This window comes from Glycine max, chromosome 7 (assembly GCF_000004515.6).
Source record: "Glycine max cultivar Williams 82 chromosome 7, Glycine_max_v4.0, whole genome shotgun sequence".
Taxonomy (NCBI): Eukaryota; Viridiplantae; Streptophyta; class Magnoliopsida; order Fabales; family Fabaceae; genus Glycine; species Glycine max.
Window position 1 is genome coordinate 948,032 of NC_038243.2, and position 18,073 is coordinate 966,104.

The following is an 18,073-nucleotide window of genomic DNA, read 5'->3' on the forward strand; positions in this document are numbered from 1 at the left end:
TCAATATTTTAATGAATAATATTGGACAGTAAAATCTCACTGGATGAATTACATACATATTTTCACTAGAATGTCATAAAGGAGGTTATAAAAAGATTGACTCAAATTAATGAGCACCAGATAATTAAATAAATAAGAAAAAGAAGTCAAATTACCAAAACATAAGGGGCAATGATTATTAAGTTGCAGAGAATGCGAAACTTGTTAGTATACCATATATAAGTCACTTTTAATAGCCTTACACTACCGTCAGTTACAAAGCTAACTAACCCTCTTTGTTTCTATTTCTTGGCAACAAAGAAAGCAATCTTGGGAAGAAGAAGGATACAATAATGGGAGCATACCGAAATCTTAAAGAAGCTGCAAGAAAGCATGGAAAAGTTGCAGCAGCAGCAGCATCATCAAATGAGCCACCACCACCACCACCACCAGGAGAAAGGTTATTGCGTTGCAAGTGTTGCAATGCCGAGTTCGATTGTAGCAACGCCTTGCGTGAACATGAGAAATTCCTCGAGGAAGAAATGGAAGAAGAATGCAGAAATTCTTCAACATTACCTCAGAATGAAAGCATACAGAGGCAACTTGGCCAAGAAACCAGCAATTCTTCAATATTGTCTCAGGCGGCACAGAATATTATCATGCATCAGTTCCAAAGTTTAATGGCTCAAGGGATCAGTGGATCATCTCATCAACCTTTGGTTTCTTGTTCTGCAGTGCCAGTTACAGTACAAGGACTTCCAAGTTCAAGCTCACAGCCTAATGGGAATTTTGGCCAAGAAAGCAGTTCTTCAAGAAGACCTCAGAATGAAAGCTTAGAGAGGCCTCATTTCAATGTCAATGAGAGGCAATTTGGCCAAGAAAGAAGCAATTCTTCAATATTACCTCAGACTCAGAATATTGACATGCATCCTCAGTTCCAAAGTTTAATGGCTCAAGGGAGTACTGGACCATCTCATCAACCTTTGGTTTCTTCAATAAGACCTCAGATTGCAAGCATAGGGAGTGCAGCATCTCATCAACACCACAGCTCATATCAACCTTTGGTTTCTTCTTCAGTTACATCAAGTTCAAGGTCACATCCTAGTTTATGTTATGAGGGTAGTTCTGGCCAGGAAAGCAATTCTTTAGTAAGGCCTCAGAATGCAAGCATAGAGAGGAGGAGTGATAAGAGGAAATTTGGCCAAGAAAGCACCAGTTCTTCAATCAGAGAGAGGAGCCCTGCTGATTCGAATGTCAAGCGACTCAAGCCTTCATGTGATGAGAGGAAATTTGACCAATCAAGCAGTTCTTCAGTAATAGTACCTCAGAATACAATCACTGAGGTAGAGGGGCCTCAACAAATCAGTTCTTCTTCAACACCTGTGAATGGAGCTCAAGAGGAAGAGAAGTTTGATTTGAATCTCAAGCCTTGAATTCACAAGTTAGTCTAGTTTCGTGTTCTCTGGTGAATTCCTTATAGCATGAGATTAGAAATTCATGATGACATTAGAGTTTGTATCTGGTATGCATAATATGGACAATTTAGTCATTTCTTAGAACATAATAATAATAAGACCTTTTTTTTTCTGATCATTATCAACTGTGTAGAATTGTTATATTGCTTCAGTCCTCACTTGTCAAGTATCGATGTTTAGATGTTGCAAAAGCCAGATTCTCCTTTTATGGAAATTATTAGAATCATTTGAACTTTCTATTTTCTATCATCAGCACTAAGTTTAAAGGGACATGAGCAACGGAAGGGTTAAAAGTTCTTTGTATCAGGAAGTGCCAAATCCTGCACACCTGTTTGTATCAATTTTATGCATTTTGTTGTGCTTGTGGCTGCTGTTTTGGGTTCATTTGCACTTCCTAACTGATATTGGACCAACAAAATTGTCTGCCATTTTGCGTTTCGAACTTGCAACTTTTGAGTGAGAACATATATTTTTGCTAGATTTTCTATAACTAATTGCTTCTGTTATGATGAGTGCTAATATAATACGAAAAGAGGAACAGGTGATATAATAAATTTTAATTTGAGTTATGAGGCGAGCACATTAATAATAAAAAATGTGGGGGAGTTCTCTGCTCTGTTTTTAGAAAATAAGACAAGTTAATATTATTATTATTATCGATTTTCCAATTAAAAGAAATAAGTCGTATTTATTATCATTCACTTCCCTAATTTATATTTATATAGATACATAAATAGGGTGAGAAATAAATTATTCCATAAATAACTTTATTGGCTGGATTGTTAAAATTTAGGCTAAATTATAATTTTAGTCATTCTATAATTTCAAATTCGTAATTTTAATTCCCATATTTTAAAATTAAGATATTTAGTCATCTATTTTTTAAAATAAATAATTTTAGTCATTCCATTGATTAAATAAAATAAAAAATAAAAAGGATAGATTTAAATTCATGACCTTTGACTAAAAAATAAGTCAATAGTTATTAATTATATTTCAGAAAAAATAATAACTCTTAACAAATAATACATCTAAAATAGAATTTATAAAATTATTTATTTTTTTGTCTTTAAATAAAATGTTCATTTTCTACAAAAAAATCATAGATTTAGAATTATAAAAAAATTAAAATTACAATTTAATCTAAATTTTAGCAATCCAACCAATAAATTGGGTTCACAAATTTTATAAATTTTAAAAAATATTTGATATTTTGTTAGTAAATTCAATTTAACGTACAATTATTTTTTTAATATAAATTGTTTTTTTAAATATATGTAAATGTGAGCATAAGATTATATAACTACAAATATATCAAGAGAGCTTAATTCGATTGTTTGAGTATAATGTGTGAATTAATATCAATTATTTATATGTGTCTTTGATTACTATGAATAAAACAATATTCAATTTATTTAAAAGTTGGTGTGCATGATCATTCAATAATAAGAAAATATTCAACGCTTCTATATATATAAAGAATTATTAAGTATTTTAGATCGATCGTCCTAACCCTATGTAAAAAAAAAATACTTTTTACATTGTACTAAAAATCATTGAAAAAAGTACTTTCAAAATCGATTTTAAGAAAAATAAAAACATTTTGAGATTTTGATTCTAAGTAAATTAATTTTTATTTTAGGATAATTTTAGTACAATTATATGGGAATTTTTAAAAAGTGATTTCTTGATGAACTTATAAAAATCAACAAATTCAATAAAAGATATAATACTTTATTAATCAATAATATTGGATAATAGTATTTCAAAGGATAAAATATATATATTCTTATAAGAAATAACATAAAGAAAGTCATAAGCGTGTATTACTCTTTATAGAGATTTTATCGTAAAAGATATTGAGAGAAATAAGAAATAAGTAGGCAAAAAAATGTAAAGAAAGGTGTATTTATAAAAGTGAGTGAATGAATCTTGATAATAATAATACTAAGAACAATAAAGAGAAAGTAATTTCATAATTATTTTCATTATCTTCCTTTTAAAAAAAATATTTGCATTATATTTTTTAAGGTTAGCATATTCTTAAAAGGAATAAAATCAAATCTAATAAATTATGAACATCTACAAATTAAAATAAACATATTGATTTAAAGCAATTTTACTATTTATGAATATAATTTCACGTTATCAATAAAGGAACAGGGTAACAATCATGGGTACCATATCCCAGGATAAATTACTTTACAATTAAGATATATCACCAGATAATTAGAAAATAAATTTTTTTCAAAATTATTACAAAAACAAAACCCTCATAACAACAACAACGATTACTTACTTCAATAGAAACTTGTTATATATATATATATGTAAGCGGCTGTTAATAACCTTGTACCACTAAAACCTACTCTGAGCAAAAAGACTCTCCAAGTTTGGAAGCAATTTTGAAAGCAACCAAGATAAAAAAAAATAATGGAAAGCAATGTTGAAGCAGAAAGCAATCATGGAAAAGTTTCTGCTTCTGCATCAACATCAAATAAGTCACCACCAATGAAGAATGATTTAATTTGCAAGTATTGTAACAAGAAGTTCAGCAATTACCAAGCCTTGGGTGGGCATCAGAATGCACACAAGGAAGAGAGAGCAGCAGCACAAAAAGAGAAGATTCTTAACATGGCTTCTGCTTATAACAAAAATTCATATGTTGGTGGGTTTGTTAATTCAAATCAATCTTATGGATTTGGTGGCAAAACATTAGGGGTGTCACCTCTATCCATGACCCGTTTTAAGCCCCATTATTATAGTAATTGGCCTCATATGTCACACGTTGCATGGCCAAGGCACCAGATTTTGAATAGTGTTCAACCCACCATTCATCAGTTGCAAACTTTGATGATGGCTGATCAAGGGAGCGGATTTTATCAGCACCACAAATCATATCAACCTTTGGCTTTTCCTATACTTAGAGAAGGAGCAGTAATAAATTCAGGGTCACAATCACAGTTATTATTAAATCCTAGTTTATGTTATAAGGGGAATAATTTTGGTCAAGCAAGCAATTCTTCAATAATACCTCAGAATAAAATCATAGAGGGTTCTGATGATTTGAATATCAAGATTTCTGGTGAAGCAAAAAACAGTTTTTCTTCAATGCCTTCCAATGGAGACGTGAAGGAGCTTGATTTGACTCTCAAAATTTGAAGCCCCAAGCTATTTTTGAGGCATTTAGTGATTTGCATGATATTAGAAATTCAGGAAATTAGAGTTTGTTTCTATTTCATTATGCTTTTGGTTATTTAGTTATGTATTTAAACTCCTTTTTTTAGTGCTTGTTTAGATAAGTTTTCTTTGTCTTTTTATGCTTCAAACGACAGAAACAACAAACACCCTAGTTGTGCCCCCATGATTATAAATTATAGTTTTACCTTTCTTTATGTTCATTCACTTTTCCCTTCCATCCTTTATTGTTTAATTCAAAATTACGTCCATATATTACACAACTTTTGCTAATGAAGTAAAAAAAAATATTTTTTTCTCATTTTATTTTGAAGACAAGATGTATCTTTTAAGGATATAATCTTGCTCATATACTACTATACAATTCTGCTTGATTATCTTTTCCTATGGATATTTAACGTTACTGCGTATTATTTCTCATTATTAATCTGGGAAACAAAATTCTTTCTAAAAAATCTTTTTGATAGATTATTTTATTTATGAATAAATACTTTAAATTATTATATACGTCAATTATATAAATTATTAATTGAACCATATCACCTAATTAAATAATGAATATTTGATTTTCACTTTTAGTGTGAATGAACCATAATGTGTTAAACTGCTCATTGCTTCTAATATTCACCTTTAGAGGCAATTTTATAATTTTGAGAATATATTTGGATTTTCTGATTTTATAACAAAATAATTAATCTATAAGAGAATATGTATTTAAAAAAGTACTAAATGACTATTTTTTGGTATTATCATGTAAATCTTTTGTTTCGTTACAGATATATTGATTATTTATGAGTGAAATTGAATTCGGTACCCTTAATCAAAATTTTAAGTTTAAACCTTGTAAATATATATATATATATATAGAAGATAAATTACACTAAAAATATCAATTAAATTTCTTAACGAGTCATGAAATGGATATCTTACAACAAAATTATGGTAATCTAAACAAACAAAAATCAATTCAATAGACATTCACGTGACCATGTAAAACTTCAAAAATAGCATTTGGATTTACATGCTAAACTAATCTGACCGCAAAAAGATGCCACTAGCTTATCATATCGAGTTCATATATTTTTTACCAATGCAAATGTAACAAATCAGTTGACCAAAACAAATCCCTTTTTTTATGCTACAAATTCATCAAAACGAATGTATGGAGATTTTTCTTCAGGTGCTCCTAACTCTGAATAACTCGCTGAATTTTGCCTTGTCTTGTATATAAGAAGAAATTATTTCAACCATCTTTTGTTAAGAGCAGAGGGATTAGGAACTCCTTGGATTCGAGGTCAAGGAACCTCCTGTGCTATTTTTACTAAGGTTATGCAAATTCATCTCCCTTAATTCATTGATTTCAATTGCGTTTTATACACTGCTTTGTTGGAACAGATTTCTAACAAATCACTAACAAACTGACAAAGGCTCTAACAACCTCTAAATGGTTATAACTAACTTATTCCGAGTTCTATGGCAATGCATTCTTGGCTGAAGCTTACAGTAATTCACACATGGGCCTCAAGTACTGCATCTGTCTCCTCTTGTGTGTTGCTATCATCTTCACATATGGATGTCTGTGTAATTAGTATATCATAACAAAATATTATTTAATATAAGAAAATCTTTAATACACAGAAATCAAGTAGCACAAAAGATTATCTAAAAAAACTATTGGTGGCAAAATGGGATTAAGTTAAACAAGAGTACGGTTTAGTTATTAAAAATCTGAAACCCCAAAATTTATAACATGTATTATAAATTTTTGTTAATTGAAAATTGTAATTAATTATTTCTATTTACATTTCTTACCAATAGTTAAAAAATAAGTAAAATCAATTGCAATGTTCATACAACTTTTGTGCAAAGTAACCTTATAATCAAATAGTAAGATGATTGATATCACAAATAAATAAATAAAAATATTTTATTTTTCCTATTTATTGTTTATTGGCCAGCTGTCCTTAGGACAAGAACTATAACATAAGCCAATGAAAATTTAGGATTATGATATATGAACCGCAAAAATAATAATTTTCTTCTAATAAACGAGTCACATCAAAATTAGAGAGATCTTATACCAACAAAATATAGATACTTTTTCGTAATTTACTACTTAAGGATGTCATAATCAACGTACTTGAAATAGTTATGGAATGAGTGACATCTTGGGAAAAAAAATTATGAAAATAATTAATGATCTTAGAGAGAGAGCTCATTCAAACATGTTAGAGCATTCAAACATGTTAGAGTTAGTTGTCGAAATTTTGGAAAGAAGAGAGAATCTTAACCACCAATAAAAATGTTGAGTAAAATGTTATGGTATGGAAGTTACTTAGAAGTTCTTGTGTATATAATTAAGCTTGTCTTTCTTTTATGACTTTGGGAAAATAATGATAAAATGAATAAGAAGAAAATTAAGATATACTAGTAAATAAAAGATATTAAGATATTCTAACAGTTTTTCTTGCAATTCATGCTGAAATATTGGAAAAATTAATAATCATTGGAGTATGAAAAATAAAGTTTCCCTTGAGACATATACAGTAATCAAACCAACCTACCTGTGTACGCCGTTCGTCAACATATGTCTTTACTTTGTGAAGTAAAGCTTCTTTCATCCTGTTACAAAAGATGGCGTGAAAGTTATCAAAGTAACATGGATCATAAAAGTATACTCAACTTAAGAAGAAAATCATGAACGATTCGGATCGGGTAGATGAACCAGAACTCCCCTTCTTCCCGTCACTTTCGGATCTCGAATTTGTTTTTTTCTTTGTTGTTGTGCTTGCGAGGAGAGAAGTAGAGAAAGATGAGAGATGCTGAGGATAACAGAGACTGCATTTTTCTTTTGGAGTGAGATTGTGTTAAGAACTCAGAGTATTGATTGAAATACTGAAGTGCAACGCACATCCTTTTATGATTAATATATTGTGCCAAGTCAAATAGATTTGATCTTGGTCCATATATCTCGTATTGGAGGATTGTCGGGCAAATAACTTGTCTTAAGCACATAGAAGTTCAATTATCGGATCTAGATGTAAAAAAATATCTCTAACTAGTAAATAACATGTTTTTTGATTAAAAAGCTTGAGAAGGTTAAAAATATATATTTTTATCCATAAAAATCAAAACATAAAAAGTTTAGAGTTTACAAGTCAATAACTCCTAGTGAAGCTAAAAGATATCTGTTGTCCATTACCATTTAAAAAGACTATAAAAATGATAACATTAATCATTACTATTGCATTTTTATCATGATTCTTAGTTTGGAAAATTAGTTATTAATTTCTCAATTAAATGTCCTGAAGATACAGATCAATAAGGCCCAAATTAATAAAACAAGTTATGTTAAAGTTAAAAAAGCAAACAAACAAACGCACAAACAAACCATTCAACATAATATTTAATTAGTAGTATTACCATAAAGAGAAAACAAATCAAAATGCCACGACAAAGGGTATAAAATATTTAAAAATATATATAAAAAAAAGGATTCGCTTATCATAATCAAATTAAACATGTTTATGTCAAGTTTTCATCCTGTATTGTATGCTCACTAAGCATTTCATAAAGGACGTTGCTCTCGCGTTTGATTCATAGAAATAATAGGCTAGGCTTTCACCACAGAAATGTATGTAACTTGATATTCAAGTGCCTCTTGGACCCAGTCGATGGAAGGAAGGAGATTCAGGGGTACCATGCTTCATTTCAAATCCTTATGCATCCTTTAAAAAAAATATAATACCTAAACGAAATAAATACCGACTAATGAGCATCAAACCTCAGGAGTAGAAAACAAATAAACCATTTCTCATTCACAATCCTTGATTCTCTGAAGTAAAACACCAAATCGGCTCTTCCTAGCAATTACACAGATACAACACGAGCCTTGTACATGATTATATACGCCATGTGCCAATCACCTACAGACAAAGATGACAGCAAATTTTTTATAGACTCATCTATATATATATACACACACATACATACAACAAATTTGAAGTTGATGTAAGTAACGGATGCACTTGTGATTTCCTAATATAATAAATTGGCTAATCCTTTACGAAGGAAGAAAAAAAGTTCAAGATATGCATATGCAAATTGGCGATCATGCTAGGCTCAATTGGGGAGAAAGCAGAAGGGAGGGGGTAGCAGGGGAGAGGGAGAAGTAGTAACAACGATATCGATGTCGGCAAACTAATTCTGTTGTATATCCTCACCTCCTCCAGATAGTCTAGTGATGTCTTCTTCTAGTTTTGGTTTGGGATTGTCATCATCAAACTCTATCCATTTCCCTGCCAACAACAAAAATTAATATTATTGCTTGAAAGAGACCGGGACAGAGTCAGATACTACAAACACAATTCTGTTTCCCAGAACCAACCATTTTCTTGCTTGACCCAACCAACATAATGTCCTGAATCAGCACTTCTACCCTTGTGGGTTAATACAGCAACCAAATCATAAATTCCAGTCATCTGTGTTTCCTTTTCACCTATAGACAGAGAATGGAGTAAAAAGCAGAAAGTGGATTGAGAAAACAAAAACAAAATAAATAAATATGAGTAGCATAATGTTGCAGGTTTTTACCCTCCTCCATGGGAACTACAGATGGCTCCCCTCCTCCACTTGTTGCTCCCTGAATCAACGAAAGAAACAAAGTATTAAGGATTGTGATTATTTATGCGTATGGTAGCAGCATCTAGCATGTGGTATATGCAATGGTGATTCAATGGAATGGACTTACTGTAACAAAATGACCATTCCTATTTCTCAGTTTGGCAGCTTTAGGAATGAATGGCTTTTATAATTGATACATGGAATCAATGTAAATCTAAAATCAAGGTTTAACTTTTCTCATATACAATAGGATCTTGCTAACCAGTGTCCTAAGAAAACTGGTTAAGAAATCAATAAATCTAAGGTTTATATTGGAAATCATGATGGAAGTGCATTGAAAATCATGGTAGGAGAGCATTAATAATACTTTTTAAGAAAAATTATTCCTTAACAAGCGTCTGAGGGTATTGGTTAGATGGGATGAAATTACTACTTCATACTTATGCTAGCAAACAACATGGCAATCATTAATTACTGCATATCAAGCATGATGTTTCAGTTTGGCTGTTTCCTCACCTCAGCATCAGACATTTTTACATCATTTTCCTTCTGAACAGAGCTTTTCTCATTCACTTTCAGACCAAGCTTTTTGCCTTCTTCATTTCTTAGGATCTGAAGGTACAATATCCAAAATGAGAATATAAGCCCACACATTTTACAAAGCAAACATCTTTTTCTTACAAACAACCATAAGATTTTCATGTCAAGACAAAGAGTATACCTGTCTAGGAGCTTCCAATTTTTTACGAAGTTCGTCAGAACAAAAATCATAAACATCCAACTCCAGAGGATAATCTACTTTCTGAGATAACCAAGCACGATGACATTGTAAAATAAATTTCAGAAAGCAAACAAATTCTTCCAAGGATAATTTGTCCGACTCAACAATAACTATCCAAAAACACACACAAAAAAGCAGATAGTGAGCTTTACCCGCAAAATCTTAGCCTTCTGGTTGGATTCCCTCTTCCAAAAGAAACGGACAAACTGAACAGTCAAGTACCTTGAACAGGAAAAGGTTGAAAATCACATCACTCATAGCAATTACCAAGGAAGAAATAACACAACAAAGAAACAACCAATCTTCATCTCAACAATTACAAGGCCAATATCTTGAGGTCCAATTTTGTCAAACTCAAACCAATATTTTAATTCTGATACATGAGAAAGATTGCAAGTTATATAGAATCTTAACTCTTTCAAAATAGTTACATAGAGATGTAAAATTTCAATTAGTAATATTAAAGAAGATAAAATAAGAACTCATGAGCCATGACTAGAATTGTTACTTAACACCATCCACACTCAATCATAGGAATTACAATGTACGGCCAAAACTAGACAGACTTGTTTTCATGATAGACCGTAGAAAGATGTCTTGGCACAGTCAATTTAAAAACCCAGCCTATCTAGTATCTACGATTTAGACCATTTTCAGTCATAGCCTACAAGAAATTTTAAATTTATTATTATGGTTTTGACATTATATTGTGTGGGTGAACGGGGGGAAAAATAACACAAAAATAAACAACACAATTGAATCCCACTCACTGTCCCTGTTATTATGAGGGGGGGGGGGGGGGGGGGGGGGGGTGGAATCATTATTGGGCCAGTAACAAACATGTTAAGCTTTTAGATTCTTCACATGGTATCAGAGCAACTATATGACCAAGCAATTAGTTCCATTAAATTTCAGCACAAGTACACTGGACTTACGCATTATCCATGCTTCAAACACAAATGACTATTGAATTAAGGGATGAATAAGACATTAAAATCATTCATGACTAGAATTGTTACTTAACACCATCCATACTTCATTGAGTTAGCATTGAATGGTCCCATAAACAACACCTTTGATGCAAGTTATACAAGAAAATGTAGCTTGAACTTGTATAGTTCAAAAACTCCAACTGAAATCACATGACAACAAAGAAAAAATCATCCTAAGAAATATCATTTCAAAAAAAGAGAATATCAACCTTGGTAGGGCATTAATGCGTGATTCCTTCAAGTGTATAGCACTACGGCCCAATACAAGTGAAGCCTTTTCTAACTCGGATTTTAACCCCTACAAAAGTCAACTAGGTTAAATAAAAGTTCATGAAAAGTGTATTCATCATAAGGAATATGCTGTTACACATTAACCACAGCATGAAAATCATTAAACAGATAATGATTTCTAAAGAGCAAAAACTTTGCCAATAATTCCTTATTGTGGTCTATAAGTTTAAGTAAATTTCAGCAATCCAACATATCATTGCACTTTCACTGACATAATAGCATAGTTATACAACTTTATCAAGACAAAATTATCAGTGAAATCTTAGGAGTGAACTAGGGAAGAGGTTGGAATAGTAGGGAGAAGAGATGGACAGATTAACAGAGCATGAAGGATGAAAAAGTTAGACAAGCAAAACAAAAACATAAAAATGGGGGTTAGACTTGCAAGGAGAAAACAACATCCTTAGTAAACAACCCCCAAGGTCCCCAACACACAAACACACATGTTGTCAATGGAAAGAGAGATGCCTTAGCACTTACATGTTTTATCCCTTCATGCAAATGGTTCACCTCCTGCGATATGTGGCATTTAAGTGAATAAACAGACTCTGCTTCTGAGCTTTCTTCCTTACTCTCTTGACAATGAATCCTAACAAGTTATTATCAAAATGACTACATTAAACGGGATACAATTTTATGGACATCAGTAAGCATTTTAATAAACTTCAAAAAGTGTGGATTCTCTCTTTTTTTTGTAGTTTTTTTGGTGGTACAGTCACTTTTAATTCATAATAAATTGAACTAACCAGAATGCTCCATAAAGCAAGGACTACAATGCTACACAAGGAAACAAATGTTCACACATAGAACAAAATTAAAATTCTCTCCAGCCAAGACTGACATCATGGATACATAAAAATATGAAAAGAGGTCGTTTCCAGATTCAAACCCATGACTAACAAAGCATAACTTTACCGCTATGTCAGGACTTGTCCTCAATTTAAATATGCATTAAATATTAATTTATCAAATATATAATCTATACTTATCAATATTTTTTAAGCAACCCAAGCATCATAGAATAAATAGTTTCTCTTGAAAGTTGGTAAGCAGTTGTGTCTTAATTCCTGATTGCATTTAATTCAAAAACATTGCCAGCAAACAACTTCTTTAGCATAGTTAACATCCCCAGACAATGAAAAAAGTTGCCTTTGTATTTATTTATATTCCATGAGCTTCCATACTGTGATAAACTAATAGGTTTAATCTCTAAAAATATAATACGTGGATAATATGCCACTGGCACAATTTGCTAGATACTAGATATAAGAGAGCATGCTTTAGGATGAGAAATAGCAAAAAATAACATGACAATGAGACGTCTACAAGTAAAAATCAAGAAAAGAAAGAATTTACTTGATTTTTCATACATTCAAGGCAAGCCTGTCAAATCACTAGACTAGCTACAAATAGTAGCTAGAACAATGGTACAAATGAAAACAAAAAATTAAGCATAGAGTACTTTGAGGATGTAATTAACATATTGCACGTTAGTAGCCAACAATTGGGGAGAAAGTGTTAGACTGTACCTGCTAATAAGTTCTATGCCAAAGAGGGCCTTCACAGCATCGGGATTTTCACTGAAAATAAAGAATAAAATTTGTTAGATTGAAATTCACATTCTGAATGCAAGTGGATGATAAATATTGAGTAATATATAAATCAGGAGAGTTAACAAAACCTAGTAGACTGTATTTTAAACAAAACTAGATTGACCAAACAGTATGTCAAGAAGAGAGAAGTGAGAAGTGCAGAGAATGGAGATCAAATGTTTAGTAATTTAATTTAAATCTGCCACATTTTTTAAACAATATAAGTATCAATCGTGAGATACTGCCACAATTGCATTCAATTCAGTTACCAAGAAATAGACACAGTTACCTAGATCCAGGGGATCTGAGGGACTGAGAGAGTGTGTATAAAAGTTGTGTCCAACATTCTTCAGCATCCTATTAGACATGAAAAATAAAATAGGTAGGTATACAGTTCACTACTAGAGCAATAAAACTAATTCCATAAGGTGGCATGCAACTTAAAAACCTGTTGCATGAACACTCCATTATGCAGCTGGCCAAATTGAGGATATTTTTTCCGCAATACCTGGCAATCCAGGGCAAGAACAGAGCAGTAAGCAACCATTAAAAAAATATGAAAATAAAACTTTTCAATATACAATGACAGAGAATAGCTATCCTACTCAAATGACATAAAAGAAGTAAAATAAAAGTGGCAGAGGATACACATCAATATATTCTTAAACCACATGCTAATAGTGACAAGTTTCCACTTTGGAAGTTAATTTCAAAAGGACATAAATATGTTGGTACAAAAAGGTACATGAATAAATTTTTCAATAACAGACCAACAATATACATCAATCTAAATAAATGAAACATTGGGTGGTAGAAGACATTCAGATGGCCAAATAACACCGACAGTCATCAGAGGTGGCTGGTTGTCAACCCAGGGTTAATATGGGATACAATAAAAGGTAGAACCTAAACTCCATATTGCCATACTCCTAAGACCTTGTCGAATTGAGATTTAAAAGATGTCAGAAAAAGAACAAAGTAACAAAAATAATAATAATTTAACTGAATTCCTGAATCCATAAACTTGTGCCAACATATTTATGCCCATTTTTGTGCAAACATATTTATGTCCATTCAAAAGGAGAACATAAATATATTGGCACAAAAAGAAGTAAAAAAAAATAGTTATTATGAAATTTAATTTAATGAAAATCTAAAACTACCCAATACTGTGTTACTATGAAATTTTCAATGTACCATACTAATCACTAACATTAAAAAATTCAAAAAAATGAAAGTCTTCCCACCCAAAAACATACAGCATCATATAAACAACAAATTAACAAAGATAAACAAATAATTAGTTATATAATGAACACTATATAATGTACCATCCAAAATTGCATTGGCGCCACAGGCTTGACACTTTTATCAAGCTCGCTGAACAAGTCACGGGTTGCAATGGTCAACAGATGAGAAGATTGATCAACATCATTGTTTCGTCCTGAATGTGAATAACTGATTCTAAGAAAGTTAATATTATTCATCACATCTCAGCTTCAAATGCAGCAAAATGTCAAATTGTGTCTTAGAAAAAACTTACTTAGTCAAAGCTGACTTTAACTCAGGCACAGAATGGAGGCATTGCAATGTTGAATTCATATAACATGTGTTTCCCAAGTTGAAAAGACCAGCAGTATGCCCCTAGGAAAACCAACAGGAAAAAAAAAATCAAATGCTAAAACAAAAATATTCCTTCTCTAGTTATCAATGAGATAAAACTAGTCATTCAATGAGAATTAATTAAACTCCATCAGTGTTTCATCCTTTCAGGACCAAATTACTGCCAATTTAAGGACCAAAGTGATGGCACAATTTGACATTGAAGGACCAATTTGATATCATATATACTATTAAGAACCAATTTGATGTTGTGTTTAATGGTTGACCAATACAATGCTATGTACATCTTTAGAGGATCAAGCAGAACAAAGACCCACTGAACATGTTAATCAAACACTAGTGTATGGCAATGGGTCAGTGAATGAGTGGTCAGACCAGTGGGTCACTAATTGAACCGCACCAACCGGTGTAAAATAAAGTGACATGAAAAATAATATAAGAGTGTGTGTCTATATATATATATATATATATATATATATTATTTGTTTTACATCCACTCAAAAGGAAGCGTAGCTTAGTGGCACTTGTTAAAAATAACTCTTCTGCAAGTACAATGTACAAGGTTTGAATCTTGTTGGTGTTGTTTTTTTTTTTTAATATTTACAAAATTTGTGCTGCAAGAGTATTAATTACAGTTGAAAAGTCAAGCATGTATCACATGGATCAATGTCTGTTGTGTGTGGATTAACATGCCAGAGTGAAAACTGAAGTCAAGTCATGAGATAAAAAAAAAAAACGGATGAACCGGTTCCAAGCACCAGGTGGACCAGTTTATACCAGGTCAAATGCATAACCGATCTGGTCATGTGCTGGACTGGCACTGGTTTCCGGTTCAACTACACGGCCCAACCCAGTTTTTATAGCACTGTTTCTGTGTTCTATAAATGACTGACAACATAAGGACAAAAATACAAGATTGTTAGATTATACATCTGTTAAGATGCTTATGACTCATGCCCGCTATTTTAGAGCTACGCTATCACAAAAAATAAAAACATAACCATTTGCAGTTTACCAAGTAACATATGTGTGTGTAATTAAGAATTGAAACTTACAACAGCAACTACTTGTTCTTCTTCAGGAAGATCTTCAACAAAAACAGTTCCCTTCTCAGGAGTCTTTACAACTTCATCAGCTGTACCCATCATCATTAGCTTTTGACCCTGGAAAAAGAAGATTATGTAGATCTATTAAATGAAAAGATGTACGGAATATAGTTGAACGGTAACGAAAAGCACATTCTAGCATCCTAACCTCTTTCACCCCTACTGTTGACCAATCAGCATCATCCTGCATTGCAAGAGGAAATTAAAGGAAGAAAAAGAAGAGCTCTGAAACAACTTCATTCCAGCTTATTTATACAGAAACTTTTTATAAGACCTACTAAGATCAACTCACTGATTATTAATAAGGAAATATGAAAATCAAATCGGATAAAGCATGGTCAGGCTAAGTTTGCTTATTTCTTCCAGTATCACTTCAACAATCTACTTACCTTCAAAAGACCACCCTTGACCATAATTTTTTGTCTTTCGGGAGGCACACCAGTCAAATCATACAATTGGCATTTAAAAACATAAGGAGACTGGGTAGTGTCAAGTTCTACATCTTTGAAAATCTCCTTTTGCCATCTTACGCTTACTGCAGAGAAAGATCAGTTGAACTTGTGAGTACCAGAATGACGAATTCAGATTAAAAAAAATAACAATCAACAAGACAATAGCAGTAAAAGGAACTCCATCATTATCTTTCAAAATCAATTTTAGTCTATCAGTAACATCCTTTACGAGATGTAAAACAAGACAATCATTCATATACAATGAAAAATATTTAAAATCAGTTAGAAACCCGTCGTAATTTCCTCACTATTCCTATAGCATAGTTAGACTTCCAAAGAAGTGAAATGCACCTACATCTTCACTTTCGAAAGTTCCAAGGAACACTGGATAATGATAATAACAAAGTGTAACGAGACACGGAACTTGAAAACAGCATATCCAAGCAAGATAACACTGAGTCACCCTAGCTTACACAAAATAGATTAATTTCATAAAGAAAGCCAGAAATCGAGCTCAAAAGACAACACCTCGTCAGAATTCAAAATGAACAGAAATTCCTTGTCTCATTAGCACAAACCCTAAATTACCAACGCTGCATCTCTTAGATTTCGAACAGTAGTAAAAGTAATAAAAAAAATAACAGCAGCAAATAAAATTGAAATAATAATGCATCGAAATAAGGGCTATGAATGCGTAGAGAAGAAAGGAATAGTAGCATGTTGAGAATAAAAGAGAGAGAAAGGTGTGTGACCTGTAATCATGGTGAGAGTGAGAGGAAGAAAGGAACAAAGAGTTGGGAAGAGGTTGGCTTGAAGAAAGAGCAAAATGAAACGAAACAAAATATATTGAGGCCTTTGTTTCTGTGTGTTGGGGTTTTATATTTGGGGCGAGAGCAAGAGGAGATTGTCTGGCCCACTCTCTCGTGTTCACTGCGCCAGCCGACGAACCCAACCCCACGAGACTCTTCTTTTGTTGGACCGCGACTCTCTACTAAATCATATCAGCCTTCGCAACTTCCGGAATATGACAGTATTATATTATGAAAAATATATATAATTAGATAATAAATATGTATTAACTTAGATAGGATAGCTATTATACTACAAAACGGACCCTAAATGTATTTGGTCTAAAAATATATTGAGTATATTTTATAATTAAAATTTATAATAAATAAATATTTTATTCCATGCAAGGTTGCTTGATTGAACCATACAATGTTTATTTCATGCAAACTTTCTTTTGCCCAAAGGCCTTTGCGAGGAAATTAATAAGATATCAAGGACCTTTCTTTGCTCTTTCTTACAAAAAAAAAATGATTTTGTGGGTCCATAATATTTTTTATAAATATCTTGAGAACAATATTTTATTTAGTACTAAAATGAAATTAGATGACTCGTACATTTGAAGGAGCATTGTGACAGTGAAAAACATCTTCAACGTCGAGAGTCAGGCTTATGGCGACTCCTTCAATGCTGTCAAAAGAGAATGGTGCTAAGGAAAGTGGTTGTCGTTTCAAGTTCTAAAGATAAATTTGTGAGTAAGAGAGAACAAGAATACAACGAGTGAAAGGAGAGGAACGACCATACGTAAAATTACCATCGTCTTCGTTTTACGCTATTGAAAGACAGCTTAGCGAAAATTGTCTTTGAAATGTTGACAGTATTTGCAAAATTACCCCCCCCCCCCAAACAACGATTGCTTTTCGACAATCGACTTTAAATACGTGTAGTAAAAAACACTTTTTTAGTAGTGTTTTTGACATCATTTACGATTTAAACTGCAACCACAATAATGCTTTTAAATGGGTGTGGAAGATCCACATATATTCCAAAGAATATATATATTACTTTTTTGTTGGCTCATTCTTCATAAATCACTGCCCATGAATTCTTTGAGGCGTCACAGGAACACAACGTCTTCTCTTGTGTGCAACAATTATTCTCATTAAGAGATGTTC

At 32.1% G+C, this 18,073-nt stretch overlaps 2 protein-coding genes across 3 annotated transcripts; one reads left to right on the forward strand and one right to left on the reverse strand.

Moving 5' to 3' along the window:
- The first annotated feature begins 3,887 nt into the window (after nucleotides 1-3,887).
- Nucleotides 3,888-4,616, forward strand: LOC102668090 (zinc finger protein 3). Its single transcript, XM_006584090.1, has one exon. It carries the CDS (start codon nucleotides 3,888-3,890, stop codon nucleotides 4,614-4,616), a length of 729 nt encoding a protein of 242 aa, XP_006584153.1.
- A 3,520-nt stretch (nucleotides 4,617-8,136) lies between these two features.
- LOC100802120 (ubiquitin carboxyl-terminal hydrolase 6) lies at nucleotides 8,137-17,114 on the reverse strand. Of its 2 annotated transcripts, none has more exons than XM_003529919.4 (18): nucleotides 16,865-17,114; nucleotides 16,050-16,195; nucleotides 15,809-15,844; nucleotides 15,610-15,717; nucleotides 14,475-14,575; nucleotides 14,263-14,389; nucleotides 13,380-13,439; nucleotides 13,221-13,288; nucleotides 12,869-12,919; nucleotides 11,820-11,928; nucleotides 11,258-11,346; nucleotides 10,209-10,278; nucleotides 9,997-10,077; nucleotides 9,792-9,887; nucleotides 9,246-9,294; nucleotides 9,040-9,150; nucleotides 8,876-8,950; nucleotides 8,137-8,578 (listed from the first exon to the last, which is right to left on the reverse strand). In XM_003529919.4, the coding sequence occupies exons 1-18, from the start codon at nucleotides 16,872-16,874 to the stop codon at nucleotides 8,523-8,525; spliced, it is 1,443 nt and encodes a 480-aa protein (XP_003529967.1). In that variant the 5' UTR covers nucleotides 16,875-17,114; the 3' UTR covers nucleotides 8,137-8,522. The 2 variants fall into 2 exon arrangements, with proteins under 2 accessions (XP_003529967.1, XP_006583027.1); XM_006582964.4 differs by having other exon boundaries at nucleotides 14,263-14,395.
- Between the last annotated feature and the right edge of the window lie 959 nt (nucleotides 17,115-18,073).

Bases quoted from the DNA above. Each gene is read 5' to 3' on its own strand.
- LOC102668090 (XM_006584090.1), top strand. From the start codon at position 3,888: ATGGAAAGCAATGTTGAAGCAGAAAGCAATCATGGAAAAGTTTCTGCT.
- LOC100802120 (XM_006582964.4), bottom strand. The intron at 15,718-15,808 runs GTTAGGATGCTA...TTCTTTTTCCAG, and splicing joins CAACAGTAGGGGTGAAAGAG to GGTCAAAAGCTAATGATGAT. The intron at 13,440-14,262 runs GTACATTATATA...CTGGATTGCCAG, and splicing joins CGCCAATGCAATTTTGGATG to GTATTGCGGAAAAAATATCC.